Source organism: Stegostoma tigrinum, chromosome 3 (genome assembly GCF_030684315.1).
Source record: "Stegostoma tigrinum isolate sSteTig4 chromosome 3, sSteTig4.hap1, whole genome shotgun sequence".
Classification (NCBI taxonomy): domain Eukaryota; kingdom Metazoa; phylum Chordata; class Chondrichthyes; order Orectolobiformes; family Stegostomatidae; genus Stegostoma; species Stegostoma tigrinum.
The window spans coordinates 101,031,570-101,053,093 of record NC_081356.1 but is presented as its reverse complement, the minus strand read 5'-3'; the positions used below and the strand labels follow the sequence as shown (position 1 = coordinate 101,053,093).

General features: G+C 42.5%; 1 protein-coding gene across 11 annotated transcripts in view; it reads left to right on the top strand.

Moving 5' to 3' along the window:
• Positions 1–205: 205 nt before the first annotated feature.
• The window catches only part of fam151b (family with sequence similarity 151 member B), a 76,526-nt gene continuing 55,207 nt past the window's right edge, over positions 206–21,524 (top strand). For 3 of the 11 annotated variants that reach the window (XR_009445593.1, XM_048526808.2, XM_048526809.2), the window contains exons 1-5: positions 207–541; positions 3,285–3,410; positions 5,289–5,454; positions 6,675–6,874; positions 20,495–20,630. Coding sequence is in view for 7 of the 11 variants with exons in the window: in XM_048526808.2 (XP_048382765.1) it covers positions 460–541; positions 3,285–3,410; positions 5,289–5,454; positions 6,675–6,874; positions 20,495–20,630 (710 nt within the window). In the remaining 4 variants the exon portion in view is untranslated. The other 8 variants (XR_009445592.1, XR_009445591.1, XR_007247138.2 and 5 more) reach the window with 6 other exon arrangements.

Genomic DNA, 21,524 nt, shown 5'->3' with positions numbered 1-21,524 from the left:
AACAAACACCTTCATTTCTGGAACAAAAATAAATCCCCGGAATAACTGATGCTGTAAACCAGAAACCAAAAACAAAGTTGCTGGAAAATCTCAGCAGGTCTGGCAGCATCTGTTAAGGAATAAAAGTTAACGTCTCGGATCCGGTGACCTTCCTCATAAGTGGAATCTCTTGAATTAATGTAGTGAACCTCCTCTTAACTACTTCCACCACAACACTATCCAGCCTCAAACGGTGCACACGTACCATTCAATGACACTGCTTGGCCTTTATTCCTTGAGCAAAAGTGATCCAGGAGCATGTTAAGTAAGAGTAAAGATTAGGAGCAGGGAGACGTTTCTGCACAGAAGAATGTTGTCGAAGGCACAATTTGGGCGAAACGAATCTGTGTGACAATTTGAACAACGACGAAAACGTCAGATGTATGATTAAGGGAGAGAAGACGGAGAGTTCGTTGAGCGATGCAGGTTAAACAACAGATTGCAAACTGCACGAAACGGCCCGTACCGCTCGTTGGCTTGCGCGAGGCCGGCCCGGGTAGAGGTGAGTGCGCATGTGCGGCCGAGTCGTGATGGAAGGCCGTCAGCAAAGTAGGTGTTGTTGCTGGACAGATGGTACTCGGCAAACGGTCCGTAATTCTCGCTATGGTTTCATAGTTACTCGTCGAGGTTGAGCCGGGTCCCCTGAACCTTTAAAGAGGAAGAAGTCCATCCTTATCCCGTGGTCTTCCTGACGGGGCCGCCGTGAGCTTAACTGTCCGAAAGAGGGTTTTGGTATAGGAGAGGGGCTGGGGGCTGAAGGGGACTGACTTCTAAATGTGTGTACAGTGATTGAGACCACACCGTTTATCTCTGGGATAACAAGGTATGGAGCTGCATGAACATAGCAGACCAACGAGCACCGTAGGAGCGGGAAAGCTGACGTTTCGGGCCTAGACCCTTCTTTGGAAATGAACGTTCTCCTGAAGCAGGGTCTAGGCCCGAAACATCAGCTTTCCCGCTCCTCTGATGCTGCTTGGCCTGCTGTGTTCATCCAGATCTACATCTTGTTATCTCGGATTTTCCAGCATCTGCAGTTCCTACCATCCCATTCATCTCTGGGCCTGTTACCATCCATGTGGATGGGGCGCCGTTCCTTGGTTTCAGTTTCATGTACCATATTCCTAGCCAGACAGTCATTGTAATGAGTCTTCATCCCAGCCCCACCATATTGCCCCCAGGCATCTGTCCTTGGTGTTAATGTAATTTCTCATCCACGGGTTGCTCTGCGGCAGCATAGTGGGTCAGTGGACCAGAACCGTTAACATGCTTTCTGCTGACAGACGGGCTAATTTTTTTCCCTAGCAATTTCTGTTTTAATTGCCTAAGACACATTATCAGTTCTACACATCCACCGATGACAGCTACCTCATCCCCTCCTTTTCTCATCCCTTTCATTCTTTCTAATGTTGGGTGAGCAGACATTTTCTCCAGTTAAATATAGAAGTCAACAAAGCTATTGTCTTCAGTTTCTGCCAATAACTCCGTCCCTCGTACTAGTCATTGTCTGAGGCTGAGCTATAATATTCACTTTCCTGTTACAGTATTTGACTCCAAGATGAGATTCTCACAGCATATCTGCCCTGATACCATGATTGCCAACTTTCACAGCCTGATTGTTGCCTGATCCCTCCCTGTATTAACTTACCCGCTTCTGAAACCATCATCTTTAATCTGTGTTGCTTTAACACTTCATTGTTCTAATGCTGTCCTAGCCAGCTTCCCACCTATCCCAGGCTAGCTGTATTGTAAAAGTCTCCCTTTGAGACTGAAACATAGTTTACCAGGCTTTGAAACATTCCATTGTAATGGGTGTGACCTGCTGGGGCCTTACATCTTGGAGAGGCTATTTTAAACTTAATTTCCAGTGTATGGATTATTAAAACAGAAGTGTCTTTTTAATGGTAGTAGAAACTGCAGATGCTGGAGAATCTGAGATAACAAACTGTAGAGCTGGATGAACACAGCAGGCCAAGCAGCATAGAAGAGCAAGAAGGTTGATGTTTTGGGCCCAGACCCTTTTTCAGAAAAAGTGTTTTAATGTTTTTCTTAAACCAGCAATATCAGATGGCATGTTTGTAACTGTAGCATGTTTGGTTCTGAACCAAAAACTGCTATAATTTCATGAACCACTCCAAATTTGAGATTGATACTTCATTGGAGTACTGAGGGAATGTTGCACATAGGATGTGCCAACTTTTGGATGAAATGCCAACTCCAACATCATCTGCACTAAATTAAGTACAGAAAATGCTGGTAATACACAAGTTTGGTAACATCTTTAGAGATAGCAACAGAGTTGATGTTTCAGGCTGACCTTTCAGCAGAACCACTGTCAGTTAGTTATAAAAGATGCCACAACACTATTTCTAGGATATAAGAAAAGTTGTTTCTGGTGGCCTCAATCAGCATTGCAAAGTGAATAACTGTTCATTATCACATTGTCATTTGTAAGACTTCATTGTGTACAAATTGGTTGCTGCCCAGAGACTTCACTTTGTCAGAATAATGTGTTGGGGATGTCCTGTTGTTGTGCAAAGTGTTTTATAATTACAAATCTTTCATTCTTTGTACCTATAGCTATTTACTTTCATCCTATTTGCCAGCCTCCAAGAAAGGCATGTTTTGTTAAATTTTTGCTGTGTTTTGTGCTCCCATGTAATATCAGAGGACAGTACAAAATCATCATTCATCTTTTCAGCTAGGCTTGATTACTCATTGCCATGCCAGATTGAATCTTCCAGTGTCTCTTGCCAAACTTTCGACTCCCACTTAGTTTTCCAGATATTCATCACAACAGGGCACACCCTAATGAACCACTTGCCCCTAATCATCAAGAATCATGTCTGTTCTGTCCTTTTAAACAGAAACAGAATCCTTAAAAACATCCCTGTTCATCTTTAATGTAAGATTTTTTTCGTACTTCCGTACAGTGACAACTATTGTTTTCTGAGCTGTGATCCTCTGTAAAAGATAGAAAACCACAACCCAACATCTCAATGGATTTCAGTTTGACTTTCCATTCCTTCACTCCTCTCAAGTCTCATGGCATGACTCCAAAGTAAGGTATTTACAGGATTTCACCCCATTTTATAGAACTGTTTTACTTTTGAGTTAAAGTTGTATTTTAGAACATAATCTTGGAAAGCTCAGTGTTTATGACATGGGGATGTGAAAGAAACATGCAAATTTTACTTTCTTCCTAATTACACTGTCATGTGGTGAAGTAGAGTTATTTTGTTGACCAGATGGTGGTGGAGAAAATGCAGTAGAGTACTTTCGCAAACAAGGAAGAATCTCCTCTCATGATGCATTGGAAATCATCTGGTATCATGCCGCCAACAGAAAGGCACAAATGGAAGAGGCACTGAAAAGTAAGATAATATCAGAGATACAGAGAAAAGACATTTGCAGTGTATAAAGTAATCAGTGTGTTGCAGAAGGTAAAGGTACTATTTGGGGTGCATAGTTTGGCGAGTTAGACTTGGTGAGCAGCATTGATGCCAAAAGCCTTTGACCAAGAGATTGTGTGGTAACTTAGATTGACTCCATGACTTTCAGCTATGTATGAATAAAACTAAAATAAAAATATGAATGAAAAGGTAAAATTTTAATATTCACATTGAATTGACAGTCTGTCTTGGCTTCAATTTTGCTGTTTAATGCAATAGCATTAGGGAACTCTTACCTTTCGGAGGTGAATTTCTTGTTATAGTGTCAGTGATAAAATGAACAAAATATTTTTGTCCTAGAGTCACAATTCAATGCTATTTTTAGTCTGTTATAATTGAGAAACACACTTCCCTGTGTTTGGAGTCATTGATAGCAAGCTACAATTGCAATATCTTGCGCTGTCTTGCTTTTTTTGGATAAATGCAATTGATCTGACATTCTAACCAACACCCTTTAACATTTAATGGCACTATTATTGCTGAACCTTCAACTATCAACATTGTTGGGATTACCATTGACGGGAAACTAAATTGAACCGAATATATAAATACAGTGGCTACAAGTGTAAGACAAAGGCTGGGAATTCTGTAATGAGCAACTCACCTATCTCCGACTTACCTGGATGAGTGCAGCTCCAACAACAGAGCTTAGATCTGATCTACTAGCTATGGGATAGTTTAGCTCTGTCTATTACTTGCTTTCTGGCATGCATGTAGTCCTGTGTGATAGCTTCCTGAACTTGACAACTCATTTTAGGTATGCCTGGTGCTGCTACTGGCAAACCCTCCTGCACTCTTCATGGAACACTACCATCTACAAGTTCCCTTCAAGTCACTTGCCACCCTGACTTAAATCTGTAATCACTGTCTTCGCTGTCACTGGACTAAAATTCTAGAACTCCCAACACAATAGCTGTCCCTACGTCCCAAAGACTGCATTAGTTCAAGCTTGCCATCACCTTCAGAATATTTAGAGATGAGTAATTAGCGCTGCTTAGGCAGCGATACCCAATCTCGAACAAACGAGGACTAAAGGCAGATTAAAGGTGATAGTTACAAAGATTCCCAGGCCAGTGATGCCCAGTATTTCTTTAGGAAAAACAGAAGGCTCAGCTCTTCCATAATGTAAGCTGATCTTGAGCTCTTCTGATATAATGAATAGTTATCCCATGTCCATTTGCAAGACATTTCAACTACGTGACTGACACAGTAAATTACCTACCTTCTGAAATAAGTCATGTCAACCAGTAGCCCGAGTCAAGACGCAGTGCCTGCCAGGCAGCCGTCTCCTTCAAACATGAGATGGTCCAAAATAGGAGAAGTAAGCCCAAGGGAAGATTTCCCTAACACTGCAACTGGAGAGCAGGATGCTGCCTTCACAACTGTAATGAAATTGATACATGTCGTGGAACTGCCAGTTCATCCTCAGAGATCAACGAACCTTTTTTTGTGTGTAATTAACTAAGGTATCATGTAAAACCTGCTGCTTCTTAACAAGCCTAAGTTATCTAAAAGTTCTTTGCTAATAAGCACTTGCCTATATTAGGTAACTGTGGTCTTAAATCTCAGAATCTTTCAGTAAGCACCTTATATGTCATTAAAGTAAATTTCAGACATGAAGTCTGGTATTCTTGATATTTATTGCTCCAAACAGAATAATGAAAAAAAATCAGGAGTTTTTTTGTAACACCTTGATGGTTATAGTGGTGTCCAAGGCTGACTCGAGCTTAAACGTAGTGAGTAAAATTTTCTTCTGGGCATCCATTATTAAGATAAGTATGTTTTTTAATTGACACCCAGGTGGTGCACATATGATTGAAGCCGATATTCTTATTGGGAGCCATGGATCGCATAGAGGAGAGCCAATCATGGCACATCCTCCTGAAACTGACAGTGACAACACATTGTATAATTGGCTGAGTGAAGTACGGCAATCAGACAAGGGAATCAAGTTGGATTTTAAGAGGTACAACCACTATGATGTTTATTATGTTTAAAAACAATTTTTGGTGATCTGTCATTTCACAGTCAGCATTCCCTCTAATTTTCTTAGCAGCTGAGTTGACTTCCAAGGCTCATGCATGGCATCACCTTCCAAAATTGATAAATCAGTGCCACAATTGGCATGCTGAAGCCCATAACCGTGCATAGAACATTAGAGTGGCTGCAACCATGCTGCTTAGAGGGAACTTTGCTTGCAGGAAGACCTTATTTTCCAAACTATTCCATGGTATAATTGAGTTCTGAAGTGAACTTTTAAAAATAGATCAGCTGATCCCCAGTGGCATTGCTTACTAGTAGTACAATTATAGCTGTCCTCAAAACAAGATAAGAAACTGTGTCTGTGGTTACATCCACCAATTCATAATTGTCTCCACTAAGAGAGAATTGAACCATCTCCACTTGACCGTAAATGACAATGCCATGATCAACCTCCTGAAGACCGCCACTGACTGGAAACTTAATAGAGACTAAAAGAGCAGGTTGGAACTGGAGGCTCTGCTGTGGTATCTTGCTTCCTGATTCCCCAGAGCTTCTCTTCAGGAGTGTTGTTCCAACACACCAAAAGGATGCTCTACACCATTACAGGGCAAAAGTGCATTCTTGATTGGCACCCCACCTATTAACATTACATCATGACAGCATTGGGTACCATCTTCAAGGTGCACTAGAGCAACTCATTAAGCATCCTTTGACAGTGTCTAACCTGTGACCTCTACTAAAAACACTAGGCTCATGGAATATCACCACCTGCAAGTTTCACTCCAAGTCATGCATCACCCTGACATTGAAATATACATTGACATTCCTTCGCTGTCACTAGGTCAAAGTCCTAGAACATCCGCCACAACAGCACTGTGACTGAACCTACCATGGACTTTGGCTCATTGCTATCACCTCAGGCTAAAAAGGATAACATTGAACATTAACTTTGCCAGTAATACTTGTCATGACAAATAAAAACAGTAGTGTGAACATACCCTGAGCTCCTTTGGCGAAATTATTTTTCAAGAGTTTTCCAGATTTATAGTTGCTTAATTCCTTTCATTATGTCAGAAAGGTATATTCTTCTCCATTTTATCTCCTAGAAGAAACCGTAGGCAATATGTATTGTGTCAAGAGTTTGTGGCATTACTGTGAAGTGGAATTCCTTCAGATTAAAATTATATCCCGTGTCATTGTCAGTTTGTCAACTGTGGAACCTGCTATGAAAATGTTGGTATCAATGAAGGATCTTCTCACACGACCGGTTTGGATCAATGCAGATATTCTTCCCGGACCAAATGAAAGCAAAGATTTTTTATGCATAGTAACTTCATACTTGCCACATGTAACGCTGTCTCTTGGTTGGAAAACTGATGAGTTGGTTAACCAAACAAGTCTTGGTAAGGATTGTCAAATATTATAAAAAGTAATTTCGCACATTATTGTCAAGCATATATACTTACCTTATCAGCTTTTTTTAAAAGATATGTCTGTCACAAATGTAATATAGAGCAAGGATTTCAGATAAATCTCTCAAATTGCTGGAGAAACTCAGCAGGTCTGGCAGCATCTGTGGAGAAATAGCAGTGTCACCTTTTCAGATCCAGAGATCTTTGTTCACGGTGATCCAAAATGTTGACTCCGCTTTCTTTCCACAGACACTGCCCGACCTAAGTTTCTCCAGCAATTTCTGTTTTTGTTTCAGATTTCCAGTATCTGCAGTTTTTGTTTTGCTTCAGTTAAATTAGTTCATTGAGAGTGTTCTAGGTGATTGTATCATTATTGTTAATCCCTGAGCTTTCAATAATGTTGTCAGCTTTATATTGTTATTTGAGTATTCTTGTCATTGGCTAAATTGGTCATACTTACTACATTTTCATATTTGAATGTTTAAAATCCACTGCGAATACTTGAACTTAAACTTGTCTGAAAATTGACTATATATTTAATCCTTTTTCTCCCTGACTATTTGAAAACCCAATGGTTTCACCTTTTGTAATTTTAACTTCTACCTAGTTTGATCTTTCCAAGATGTCATTCCTTCCCACTACTATACTGTGATGCTGCTTAGCTCCTGTGTTCATCCAGCTCTACACCTTGTTAGCTCTACTATAAATTGATTCCTTGATTTCTGGGACACTTGGATTGAGTGTGAGGAAGTTGTCTCCCCCACCCCCAGTACATGCTGAACACGTGGTAGTTAAATAGAGCTGGGACTGTGTTCTATTTGGAGTGTTTTTCTGGTGCCATTGGGAGTGCTTTAAATTAACTTGGCAGGGGTGTGGGAGCCAAGGAAGAATAGTCACGAATACCTGGGCTCCCTAAATACTTGGACACTCAGCTGGCCTTAGCATGGAGAATAGTAAGTTATTAGGTGAAGTGGAATAGGAGAGAAAGAATGTAAGACTGAAACAGAATTAATGTGCTGATAAGTAAATGCATGAAGTATATTACATAAGGTTGAGGAATTGCTGACACACATTGCAACTTTGAAAATGATGATCTTGTGTCAGCACTTGGAAATGTGACTCAAGGAATGCAAGACCAGGTGTTCCTGGGTGTAGGTTGTTAAGGAAAGGTAGAAAAGGAAGGAAGGACGAAGGCTAGCAGCACTGGTTTAGGAAACATTGCAGTGCTGGAGAAAGGAGATACCTGAGGATTTCAGACAAGTCAATTTTGGAATAAAGCTATGGAATAAAGATAGTGTATTACATTGCATGATTAAGTCCATAGCTCACCAACTAGTGGAAAGCATATAGAGAAATAAATCTGCAGGGAAATTACAGAAGTGCCAGCATTATAGCATTGTTATAACGAGTAACTTCAATTACCGAAATATAAACTGGGATACTAATTATAAAACAGGCAGCAAGGGGCTAGTGATCCTAGATTGCATTCAGAAGAGCTTTGTACAGCAGTATATGTTCAGTCCAGCTGGGAAGCATGCATTGTTTAACTTGGTTTTTGGAAATGAGGTGGACTAAGTGTCAGTGGGTGAATATTTAGGAGACAATGGTTATTGTCTTGTAAGGTTCAAAATGGTGTTGGAGGACGAATTGCATCAATCCAAAGTAAGAAAAAATCAATATGCAGAGAGCTGACTATAATGAAGCAAGAACAGAGTTGAGCAAGGTTGATTTGGTTAAGAGGTTGGCAAGAAAAACAATAATTGAAGAATGGCCCACTGTAGGAGCATTTTTCCCAAGCAAGGACAAAGACTCAGGAGGCAGGCAAGTGGAAGATGTTTATTTAAACAGAAACTGATTTACGCAGGGAAAGGACCAAAGGATCTTCTCCACATCTGGCTTTGGAGGATAGATCATTGAGACACCCTCTGCTTTTACAAACAAATACAGTATTTTTATACATTTTGTGTTCCAGTAATGAAACACAACGTATTCGCTGTCCTTCCCCTTAATCCAACCACCCAATCATGTGGGACATCTAATCAATGATGGGCACATCTGTGGACAGCTATGATAGGGAGAAAGCTGGACCAAGGTACTGAGTAGGATGGCCAACCGTGATCATATTGAATGGGAGAACAGATTTCATAGGCAGAATGGCCTACCCCTGCTCCTATTTTCTATCTTTCAATGAATATTCAAAACAACTAGATGTGTTTGTTTTTTTACTGGCAGCCTGGTTTGAATCTCTTCCTTTGAATCCTGTCACACACAGCTGGGAGTTATTCTAAACTCAACTACAATCTGAGGAAATCATTTTTGCACGGACTGGTACAAGACTGTGTTTCAGAAAATCGCCCGTAAAATGTGCAACATATGTGAATACAGAATGTGTTGTAGACAGGGTTGCAGACAAAATTTTAATCACAGAGCCAGTAACCTTTCCTCACCATCTGCAACCCTATACCTAGAGTTGAAGGGACCCCGTACGAAACATGTGCAGAGCTATCTTCCAAACAAAAAGCCAAATTTCTTTTTATTTGGGGGAAGGTTAACTAAGGCTAGGAGGTTGAAGCCCAGCCATTCAAATTCCTTTTCAAGTGAGTCATCTGCATGCACTGATTCTGCAAAGATTGGACTGTCAGAAAAGATTGTAAGCATATTCCAGCCATGGAAATGTTTCTGATTCACAACAGCCAATTCGAGATTGTCATCTGGCTGCACACATTTAACTCACTGTAAAGTCGCAACAGGCATCAACTGTGAAATGTCATCTCCTTTGTCAAAGCTCAAAGGCCAATCAGAGACCTTTTGGATTGAAAGGAAGAAGTGGCAAGGTGCAGTGATCTTATGGCGTTAGCTAGACATTGTCATCCCTAGGCCTTGGGATCTTGCTGTGCATCCTGTTCGTTCGCATTCCAAATGTTTAATGGCTATGCTCCTTTGGGCCTTTCTCAGGGTTGTTTCTCTGAAAGGACAACTCAAATTCTATTACCCCTTGCATTTTGGTGCTTTGTTTTGTCAAATTCAGTCACTCTTAGTTTCCTACTATCCCAGTTACATAATATTAAAAAAGTCAGTTAACTTTATAGCAGTTAGTTAAAGCTAACTTCTGTTATAAGTTAAAGTGTAACATTGTACAACTGCATCTACTGTTAGTATTTTGTATTTTATGGGTTGTAAGCAATCTATCTTGTTCGGGGCATAAGAGAAGGCATCTCTCAAGGCCTGTTAAACTTCTCATCTAAACTTAACTTTTTTTTGAGGCTTGTATTATATTCTGATTATGTATTGAGACCAACTTCTATGATTAGAGCATTTTTAGCTAGAAACTATTTAATATTGCACGTAGCTTCAAAGAGGCAACTATTTAATATGAAATAACTCCAGCTGCTACCATTGCAGTGGCTTGAGGACTTAATCCAATGCCATATGTTATTCATTTACTAGGGCAATCATCCTTTCATTAATAAGCTGGAATTGGTCACTTATCTGTCCTAAGGCTTCCTTTTGTCACAACTGTCTCGGATGGGAGCGTACAGCATTCTTTTACTGACCTTCTAGCAGTTCTGTTCAAACGTATCATTGTACATTGTATTTCACTGTGTGAACAGGCTGCCGTCTTGTGAGCAGGCATTGGCTGCTTAATGTGGTCAGGTACAGGCCGCCCCTACAACCATCTTCAAAGAGCAGATGGTTTGGATACAGATGAACTATATTCTCTCTAATGGAAAAGGTAGGACAAACAAATCTAGAGTTCCCTGGATGACAGCTGAAGTAGAAGTTAACATTTGAAAGAAAACATATGTTTATCATGTGTGTAAGGCAGAAAATACAATTGAAAGTCAACAGGAGTGCTGAAAGCTTAGTGGGTAGGTGAAAAAGCAAATAATAGCAAAGAGAAACAATGAGAAAAGATGAGCAGCTAACATAAGGGAAAATCTCAAAATCTTCTACAGGCGGCATATCAGCAGTTAGAGAGTGGTTCAAGGAGGAGTAAGGCCATTCAGACACCAACATGGGGATTTACAGATGGAGGCGGGGGCATAGCTGTGGTTTAAATAACTACCGTGCATTCATCTTTATAAAATGCACCTCAGGCCGTTGTGACAGAGTGGCCATTGTGTCACTAGAAGGGTTCACAATTAAATAAGAAGTAGCTATGGATGGATTATTAACAATCAAAGTTGACAAGGCACTTCTCAAGATGCATCCAAGGATTTTGGAGGATGAGAGTGTGGCATTTACAGGAGCACTGGCCATAATCTTTCAGCCTTCTCTGGACTCAGTCAAAGCCCAAGAAGACTGGAGAATTGCAAACATTACTTGTTCATGTGAGTTTGTAAGAATAATCCCAGCAATTACAGACGAGTTACTTTAGCTAAAGGGAGTGTTGAAACTTCTAGAGCTAATTATTCGAGATAGGATGAGTAACAGCAAAGACAAAAGTGGGTTAGTTCAGAGGAGGCTAGGACGAGAGTCCAGGAGAAATGTTTTCACCTGGTGAGGGTTGGGAGTCAGCTGCCTACAGGGTGCTTTGGTCAGAAACTCTAGTAACATTTAAGCAGTGTGTAAATATTTGTTTACCTTGCTATCCAGCAAAATGGTCCAAGAGCTGGAAAATGGGATTAATGTAGTCAGGCTTTTGTTAACTAATGCAGACATGATGAGTTGAATGGCCTCCTGTACTGTAAATGTCTGTCGATTGTCCATTGTCCCTTACTAATGTCATCCCAAACCTTATGATACAGTGATCATCATGCTCTAAAGGTTGCCCCGCTGCCACTTGATATGATTAGCCTACCTCATTCCTAGGGACCAGGGCTAACACTTCCTCTCCAATTGTTGGTGTCAGTACAGGAGAGGATTTGACTTCTTGTGAAGTATGCAAACCGGTCAGGACATTGAGTCTAGGAACTGGCATGTCATATTGCAACTATATAGAACATTGGTCAAGCCACTTTTAGACTACTGCCTAAAATTCTGGTTGCTTTTTAGTAGGAAAGATTTTAAACTTGAGAGTGCAGAAAATTTTTCAAGGCTGTTGCTGGGACTAGAATGTTTGTCATGTAGGGTAAGGATGAATAAGCTGGGGCTTTATTCTCTGGAATGTCGGAGGCTTGAAGGGTGACTCCATAGAAGTTTATAAAATCATGAGAGACAATGGATATTGCGAATAGCCAAGTTTTTTTTAACTAGGGTGGGGGAGACAAATACTAGAGGGCATAGGTTTAAGGTGACAGAATAAAACTTTAAAAGAACCTGAGAGGTATTTCTTTCATGCAGAGGGTGGTTTAAGAAATGGGCTGTAAGACAAAGTGATGGAGTTGGGTACAATTACAACATTTAATAGGCATCTGGGTGGGTATACTTATAGGAAGGGTTTGAGGGATCTGGGCAAATGCTGGCAAATAGGTCAGATTGGGATGTCAGGTCGGTGCAGACGAGTTAGGCTAAAGGATCTGGTTCTGTGCAGTATGATTCTGTGACTGTGTCAGCAATGTTCCTTTGCTGAAATTGCCAGAACAGAATGATATGAAGTGCCTTTGTTTTGACACTGGCCGAAAGCAAATAGAACTGTGAACACCTAGGATGGGAATAATCAGGGTCAATAACGTGTGTGCGTTTGTCTCCATGTATGCAGTGGTGCTTTATTTCCCATTGTTTCAGCTTTCCTAGCCATTGTGCAAAGACTTTGCAGTGCAGACCCAGCTGACATTAAAAGAACCCAAGCTCACACACCTTCCATTCCTTCAGAATTAAGTTTGGAGCCTAGAACATCAGGATGCTTATAGGCAACTCCAGCAACTACAGAGGTAAATATTGCACTAGTGTTATCGTTCCTGAGTTGTGACATTGTCATTGTCATTGTTATCCTGAGTGAGAGACAATGGACAGGAGAAGGTAATCTCTAAAAAAAAGTTGCAGTTACATCATCATCTGGAAGGATAAATTTGAGGAAAACTGCTGATTCTGTTGGATTGTTTTGCCATAAAACAAACTCTCATCAAGCCCCACATGAGGTCAGTGAATGCTTCATACCATTCAGCTTGCCATAAAGCAGAAACAGTACACCATAGTTGTCAGTGTTTACGTCTCAACCCTAGAAGCAATGAGACCAAAGGGAATTCTACTCAAGCCTTGGTTAATTACTGTCTTGTCTTCCAAAGGAAGGCACGCTGTGTTCTCCATGGTGAGTATGGTGCAGGATTGAGAGAAGTACAGCAGCCAGAAACCAAGAAGGCTACCTGTGCAAATCGATTTCCTGCTGAAATTCTAAAATAAAGCAGACACATAATCTTGGCTTGTATCCATGGCCTCATCTCCCACATTCTGGAAAAGACCAATCTGGAGCATCGCTGAAAAGCTGTAACTTATGTAAGGAAGAAAGATTGATTGTGGTATTCCCTCCTCCACAAGGGAAATTCATTGCAAAAATTCTTCTCAATCACTACCTCCCAGTGGTTGATGAGGTCCTACAAGAGTCACAATGTGGACTCTGTCTATCAAGAGGAATAGTGAGCCTAATGTTGACAGTAAGACAAATCCAAGAAAATATGTAGAAAGTAGCAGCAATCTCTGTACATGGCCTTCTTGGACCTTACCTTTGGGTTTTCGCTCTATCAACTGAGGGGGACTATGGAGCTTTTTCAAATTTGGTTGTCCACAGAAATTCAAACCATCCTTTTGTGCTGCACAACAACTTTCAAGCAATGATCTTCACCAGTTTATCCATCACAGACCCCATAGATATGCAAATAGAGTCAACAAGACTGAGACATCACAGCAACTCTTTGTCCTACTTACCTCAACACTCCATCCCATATCCAGGATATTCTGCTGGTATAAGGCCCATTACAGGAGGAGTATAAAATTTCAAACTGCATCATCTCCATTTGAGAACCAGTACCACCTCTACTTCAATTGCTGAGCTGTTGAATGTAGATGGTGCTTCATCAGTGCATACATTGAGGCATATGAGAGAATGGGCCTGAGTCAAAACATCTGAAAGACGAAGATTCTCTACCAGACTGCTCCCACTGCACAACACTGCCTCCCAACTATCAAGATCTATGGCAAGCCACAGGCCAATGTGAATCAATTCCCCTACGTTGGGAGCCTCCTCTCATCAAGTGCAACCATCAATAATGAAATTCACCTTCACTGTCTTTACACTAGCGCAGTCTTTGTTTTTCAAACGGCCAATGTGTTTGATGACAAAGATTTCAAATCTGACATAAAGCTCATGGTCTACAAGACAGCAGTGTCACCAACCCCGTCTGTATACATTGGGGACATAGACAGTCAAATATGTACGTCTAACACGTTGAGTCATACAGCACAGAAACAGTCTCTTTGGTCCAACTCATCCATGTCGACCACATGCCAAACTAGTCCAACTAAACATGCATTTGGCCCATATCCTTCCAATTCTTTCCTACACGTGTACTTATCCAAAAGTCTTTTAAATGTTGTAATTGTACCTGCATTCACCACTTCCTCTGGCAGATCATTCCACACATGAACCGCTCTGTGTAAAAGTTGCCTCTCACATCCTTTTAAAATCTTTCCCCTTTCACCTTAAAAATATGCCCTGTAGTTTTGAGCTCCCCGACCCTAGGGAAAAGGTCCTTTCTATTCACCTTATCTAAACCCCTCATGATTTTATAAACCTCTTTAAAGTCACCCCTCAGCCTCCTACACTCCTGTAAAAGAAATCCTATCCTATCTTTATAATTCAAACCCAGCATTGTGGCAACATCCCGGAAAATCTTTCCTGAACCTCTCCAAATTAATAATAACCTTTATTTTAAAAATCTAGTAATAATAGACATGCCAAATGCCATTAGCCCCCTGATGAAGTAGAGATACTGGTCTGCTTTCTTGACTGTTGTGTCAACTTGGTTGGACCAAGACAGTTAGTTGGTGATCATCACGCTCAGGAGCTTGTCACTATCGACTATCTGCACCTCCGTACAGTTGATGCAGACAGAGGAGTGCTCTCCACTCTGCTTCCTGAAATCAATGACCAGCTTCTTCATTTTGCTGATGTTTTTGGTGAGATTGTTGTCTTTACACCATGCCGCCAAACACTCAGTTTCTTTCTGTAGTCTGTCTCATCATTATTTGAGATCTAACCTATAATGGTGATGTCATCAGCAAACTTCTAAATGCAGTTGCAGGTGGAATTTGGCCACAATTTGTTGTGAATGTATGAGAAGTATAGGGGTTGAGTACACAGCCTTGCAAGGCACTGATGTTGCCTATTCTTCCTGATTGTGGCCTATGGAGGGAAATTGCAGATCCGGTTACAGAGGCAGGAGCTAAAACCTACGTCTTGGAGTTGAGATAACAGAGTGTGAAGCTGGATGAACACAGCAGACCAAGCGGCATCTCAGGAGCACATAAGCTGACATTTTGCGCCCAGACCCTTCATCAGAGAGGGGGATGGGGAGAGTGATCAGAAATAAATAGGGAGAGAGGGGGAGGTGGACCGAAGATGGATACAAGAGAAGATAGGTGGGGAGGCGATGGGTCAGTCTGGGGAGGACGGACAGGTCAAGGAGGCGGGATGAGGTTAGTATGTGGGAAATGGAGGTGCGGCTTGAGGTGGGAGGAGGGGATGGGTGAGAGGAAGAACAGGTTAGGGAGGTAGGGATGAGCTGGGCTGGTTTTGGGAAGCACTGGGGGGAGAAGACGAACTGGGCTTGTTTGGGATGCAGTGGGGGAAGGGGAGATTTTGAAGCTTGTGAAGTCCACATTGATACCATTAGGCTGCAGGGTTCCCAAGCGGAATACGAGTTGCTGTTCCTGCATCCTTCGGGTGGCATCATTGTGGCACTGCAGGAGGCCCAGGAGGGACATGTCGTCTAAGGAATGGGAGGGGGAGTTAAAATGGTTTGCGACTGGGAGGTGCAGTTGTTTATTGCGAACCGAACGGAGGTGTTCTGCAAAGCGGTCCCAAATGTAGACTTCTCTTCGATTCCCCCCACTTCCTACAGACAAAGGGGCTGGCCATGGGTACCCGCATGTGCCCAAGCTATGCCTGCCTCTCTGTAGGTTACATGGAACAGTCCCTCTTCCACACCTGTACTGGCCCCAAAGCCCACCTCTTCCTCCGTTAGATTGATGACTGTATCGGTGCCGCCTCTTGCTCCCAAGAGGAGCTCGAACAGTTCATCCACTTCACCAACACCTTCCACCCCAACCTCAAGTTCACCTGGGCCATCTCCAACACATCCTTCACCTTCCTGGACCTCTCTGTCTCCATCTCAGGCAACCAGCTTGTAACTGATGTCCATTTCAAGCCCACCGACTCCCACAGCTACCTAGAATATACCTCCTCCCACCGACCCTCCTGCAAAAATCCATCCCCTATTCCCAATTCCTCCACCTCCGCCGCATCTGCTCCCAGGATGAGGCATTCCACTCCCACACATCCCACATGTCCGCGTTCTTCAAGGACTGCAACTCCCCCCCCCCTCCCCATTTTTCCATCCCCACCCTTGTCTGCCTTCCAGAGAGACCACTCTCTTCGTGACTTCCTTGTCCACTCCACACTCCCCTCCAACCCCACCACACCTGGCACCTTCCCCTACAACCGCAGGAAGTGCTACACTTGCCCCCACACCACCTCCCTCACCCCATCCCAGGCCCCAAGATGACCTTCCATATTAAGCAGATGTTCACCTGCACATCTGCCAATGTGGAATACTGTATCCACTGTACCCTTTGTGGCTTCTCTGCATTGGGGCAACCAAGCGGAGGGTTGGGGACCACTTTGCAGAACACCTCTGCTCGGTTCGCAATAAACAACTGCACCTCCCAGTCGCGAAACATTTTAACTCCCCCTCCCATTCCTTAGACAGCATGTCCATCCTGGGCCTCCTGCAGTGCCACAATGATGCCACCCGAAGGATGCAGGAACAGCAACTCATATTCCGCTTGGGAACCCTGCAGCCCAAGGGTTTCAATGTGGACTTCACAAGCTTCAAAATTTCCCCTTCCCCCACTTCATTCCAAAACCAGCCCAGCTCGTCCCCGCCTCCCTAACCCGTTCTTCCTCTCACCCATCCCCTCCTCTCACCTCAAGCCGCACCTCCATTTCCCACATACTAACCTCATCCCGCATCCCTGACGTCCTCCCCCGGACTGACCTATCCCCTCCCTGACTCCCCACCTATACTCTCCTTTACTGGCTGCAACCCCACCTCTTTGACCTGTCTGCCTCCTCTCCACCTACCTTCTCCTTTATCCATCTTCTATCCACCCCCCCCCCCCCCCCATTTCTCCCTATTTATTTAGAATCCCCTTCCCCTCCCCCATTTCTGAAGAAGGGTCTAGACCCGAAATGTCAGCTAACCTGCTCCTTTGATGCCAGGGCCAGGCCATCCTCTGTCATGGACCTATTGCACTGGTTGGTGAATTGCCAAGAATGAAGGCAGTTTGGTAGGCTGAAGTTGACATGAGCCATGTCTAACCTCTCAAAAGACTTCATAATTATGGAGATCAGAGCCACTGGATGATAGCTATTGAGGCAGACTGCATGATTTTGATTTGGCATCAGGGTGGTGGTCATCTTGAAGTAGGTGGGGACTTTGGATTGTAGTAAAGAAAGATTAAAGATGTTTGTGAATATTCTCACCAGCTGGTCCACACAGGATCTTGGTGCACAGCCAGAAACTACATCCAGGACAGTCATTTTCCTTGGGTTCACTTTCAAGGCCAATTCAACGTGTGTGGTAGTGACCATGGCTAAAGGTGCATCCCAGACTGTTGGGATAGGTGACATCATTTCACTGACATTCTGTTCAAAAGCAAGCATAGAATGCATTGAGCTCATCGGGTAGAGATGTATTGTTTGATTCTGTTTGACTTCATTTTATAGCCCATTATTTCATGTAAGCCTTCCCCAAAATGATGGCTGTCTGTGTGGTTGGTCTGGGTCTCAAGCTTAGTTTGGTATTGCCACTTGGTGTCTCTAGTTGTACTTGGATTTCCTGTATAGGTCGGGGTTGTGGGACCTATAAGCCTCAGACCTGGACTTCAGTCAAGAGTGGATGTCCTGGTTCATCCATGATTTCTGGTTGGGGAAGGTTCAGATCAACTTCTTTGGCATGCAGTCGTCTACAGACTTACTTGTGAAGTTTGTAGTGACATACTCCTTGAGGTTGGCTGCTGAGTTCTTGAATAGGGACCAGTCCAATTCTAAACAGTCCTGTGTATGCCCTCCCTTTGTCTCAGACCAACACTACACTACTTCCTGTACTGGGAGCTCATGTCTCAATTTCTTGTAAGCCAGGAGGAGGAGCATAGCGTTGTGATCTGATTTTCCAAAATGCAGACAGGGTTTGGAGTGCTCGGCATCTTCGGTTGTTAAGTAATAGGCTAGAATGTTCAGACCTCTGGTGAAACTGGAGATGTGTTGATGATATTTTGGAAGCACGTTCTTGAGGTTGGCCTAGGTGAAGGCACCAGCTACGATGAACAAGTCTGAAAACTATTTTGTAAATTTGTATACTTTTCCAAGTGCACTCTTCACTTCCACTTGGGATAGGATGTAGACCGCTGTCAGGATAGTGGAGGTGGTAGTAGGAACAGCACTTCACTGAAAGATGTTCAAGATTTGGGGATCAGTAACTCACTAGGGTCACCATGTCTAAGCACCAGGAGGTGTTGATTAGGATGCTGACCCCACTGCCCTTTGCCTTGCCTGAGGACATTGAGCAATCCATTTGGTGAACTGTGCCTCACAACCTGAGGGTTTCTTGGTGTAGCAGGAGTGAGCCATGTCTTTAAAACAGAGCACACAGCAATCTGTCAATTCCCTTTGGAAGGTGAGCCCAGCTTTAAGTTCATCCATCTTGTTTTCAATAGTTGGAACATTTGCTAGGAGTATGTTGGGAAGGAGGGGCTTGAAACCTCAAAGCTTCAGTCAAACCTGAAGTTCAGCATGTCTCCCACGTTTCCTGAGTAGCTGGTTGCTACTCTGCATCAGTGAGGAAAGTCTCCGGCTTCAGGAGGTAACTGTGTGCACCTGTTGGGGCCCTGGGTACCAGTTGGGGCCTAGTGCATTCCAGGGGATGTTGTGGCCGGTTTGGTCAGGCCTTCCAGATTGCAGGTCAGCATGAGGTCAGGCCTTGTTCCTATGCTGGCCTAGCCTCCATTCTGGGTTTCCATAAGAAGGTTGGGCTCGCCGGAATAGTAGGAACTGCACATGCTGGAGAATCTGAGATAACAAGATGTAGAGCTGGATGAACACAGCTGGTCAAGCAGCATCATAGGAGCAGGAAAGTTGACGTTTTGGGCTTGGACCCTTCTTCAGAAAATGAGAATGAAGAACGGCCTGGGCCCGAAACGTCAGCTTTCCTGCACCTATGATGCTTCTTGACCTGCTGTGTTCATCCAGCTCTACACCTTGTTATCTCTGGGTTTGTTGGAAACGGGTAGGCCATTAATCCTTCTGGACTTGCAGTTGCAGCGTCTGTAGTTGAGCCTTGTCAGTTGTAGAATCTTTAAACCATAAAGTAGATTTAAGAGAGCATTGTTAGTAATCTTGATGGACTTACAATTGAGATTTAGAAAAACAGAACAATTATAAGCTATGTAAGATGTGCTGTAGGCAGCTGGTAAAATGTCGCCCACTCTAGCGCCATCTTGAAATATCTTCAATGTACTTAATTTGCGGTATTTAAAGAAGAGAGGGAGGAAGTTTGAAGAAAAAAATTCCAGAGTTCAAGACCAGGACAGGTGATTGGAGATGCACAAGAGGCTAGAGTTGGATGAACCCATGCTTCTGACATTATTTTAGAAATGGGATTGATTGAAAGATTAAAGTGGTGGGTTACTGCTTATTGAACATTGTCAAAAATTGTGCACAGTTAATAAGTCTTAATGTATTATCTCATTATGTCTTGAGAAATCACAAGTTTTAGCCATTGTCACACAGTTGTACAAATGGTATTTGGAGCAAAACTATGTACATTCATTGACAAATCCTGGTAATCGTCTTCAGTATCTAGGTACAGCCTCATCTTTTTAAAGCAAATTGATCTACTTGCATGAAGTAAAACCAAAAGAACTGTAGATGCTGTAAATCAGAAACAAAAACAAAAATTGCCTGCCAGAAAAGCTCAGCAGGTCTGGCAGCATCTGTGGAGAGAAATCAAGTTAATGTTTTGGATTGGGCTCTGAGGTAGGGTCACTGGACCCACGTTAACTTTGATTTCTCTTCATAGATGCTGCCAGATCTGTTGAGCTTTTCCAGCAACTTCTGTTTTTGTACCTGTGTGAATTGTCTTGTATAGGTGTACACTCACACAATTAATTCTTCCAATTATAAATTCCTATGTCCACATTTTAAATTAGAACCTTGTAAACCTGTTATATTATAACTAACGTCCTGCAGTGGATGTGTTGCAGGACTATTACTGATGAGGGACTAGAATTACATTGTGACATTTTTCTCCAATGAAGAAGCTACTTACTTCTTTTGTCTTTTTTGTTCTTAAAATTCTGTAATTATCCTTTAGCTCCTAAACCGTCTTAAGGAACATGTAAGCATGATCTGAAACCAGCGACATCTTTAAAATTAAATTTGCTTCTTCATATAAGTTTACACCTGGGAGATGGTGAAGGAGATGGAGCAAATTTGTCAGCCACTCAGTCAACCAGTAACGTTCCCAGTTAGAGCAGCATTGGTTCGTCCATCCTGGCCACAGCTGTCTTGGTTGCTGGAGCAATCAGAAAGGTAAAAGAACTGTTTAGCTGAATTAAATTCCAGAGGTCTTTTCTTTCAGTAGATTTCACATTTCAAACATTTTTGATTCTTTTCATTTTTCTTTTGCATCCAAGTCTAACTTTATTCAAAATTATGATGGGAAAGAGGGAAACCAAAGAGCAGGATATTAATTTTTAAACAAAAACTAATTCCTGGAACAACTCAGCAGGTCTGGCAGCACTGAGGAGAGAGGAAAACAGTGTTAATGTTTCAGGTCTAGAGACCCTCCTTCAGAATTCTCTCAAGAGGGCTGTCTAGACCCAAAATGTTAACAGTAGAAGGGTCACTGGACCTGAAACATTAACACTGTTTTGTTCACCACCGATGCTGCCAGACATGCTGAGTTCCAGAAATTTGTTTTTCTTTCAGATTCCCAGCATCCGTAGTTCTTTGATTTTGTTTTTGTTTGTTTAGCATTAATTTTTAAAATTGTGAGGTCATGCTGTTTGGTAGGAAGAGACTTAGTTTACTTTCTAAATAGGAAAAAGCTTTGGAAATCTGAAGCATGAAGGCGATTTAGGAGTCCTTGTGAAGGATTCTCTTAAGACTAACGTGCACGTTCACATGGTAGGTAGGAAGGCAAATACAATGTTATCTATCATTTCAAGAGGGCTAGAATATAAGAGCAGCGATGTACTACTGAGGCTGAATAAGGATCTGGTCAGACAGCATTTGAAATATTGTGAGCAGTTTTGGGTCCCATATCTGAAGAAGGATGTGCTGGCCTTGGATGGGGTCTAGAGGAGGTTCACAATAATGATCCCAGGAGTGAAGGACGTGTCAGAGACAAGGGACGCCTAGTTGAGGACTCTGGGTGTATACTCAGTGGAGTTTAGATGATGGAGTGGATGTGGAGAAGATGTT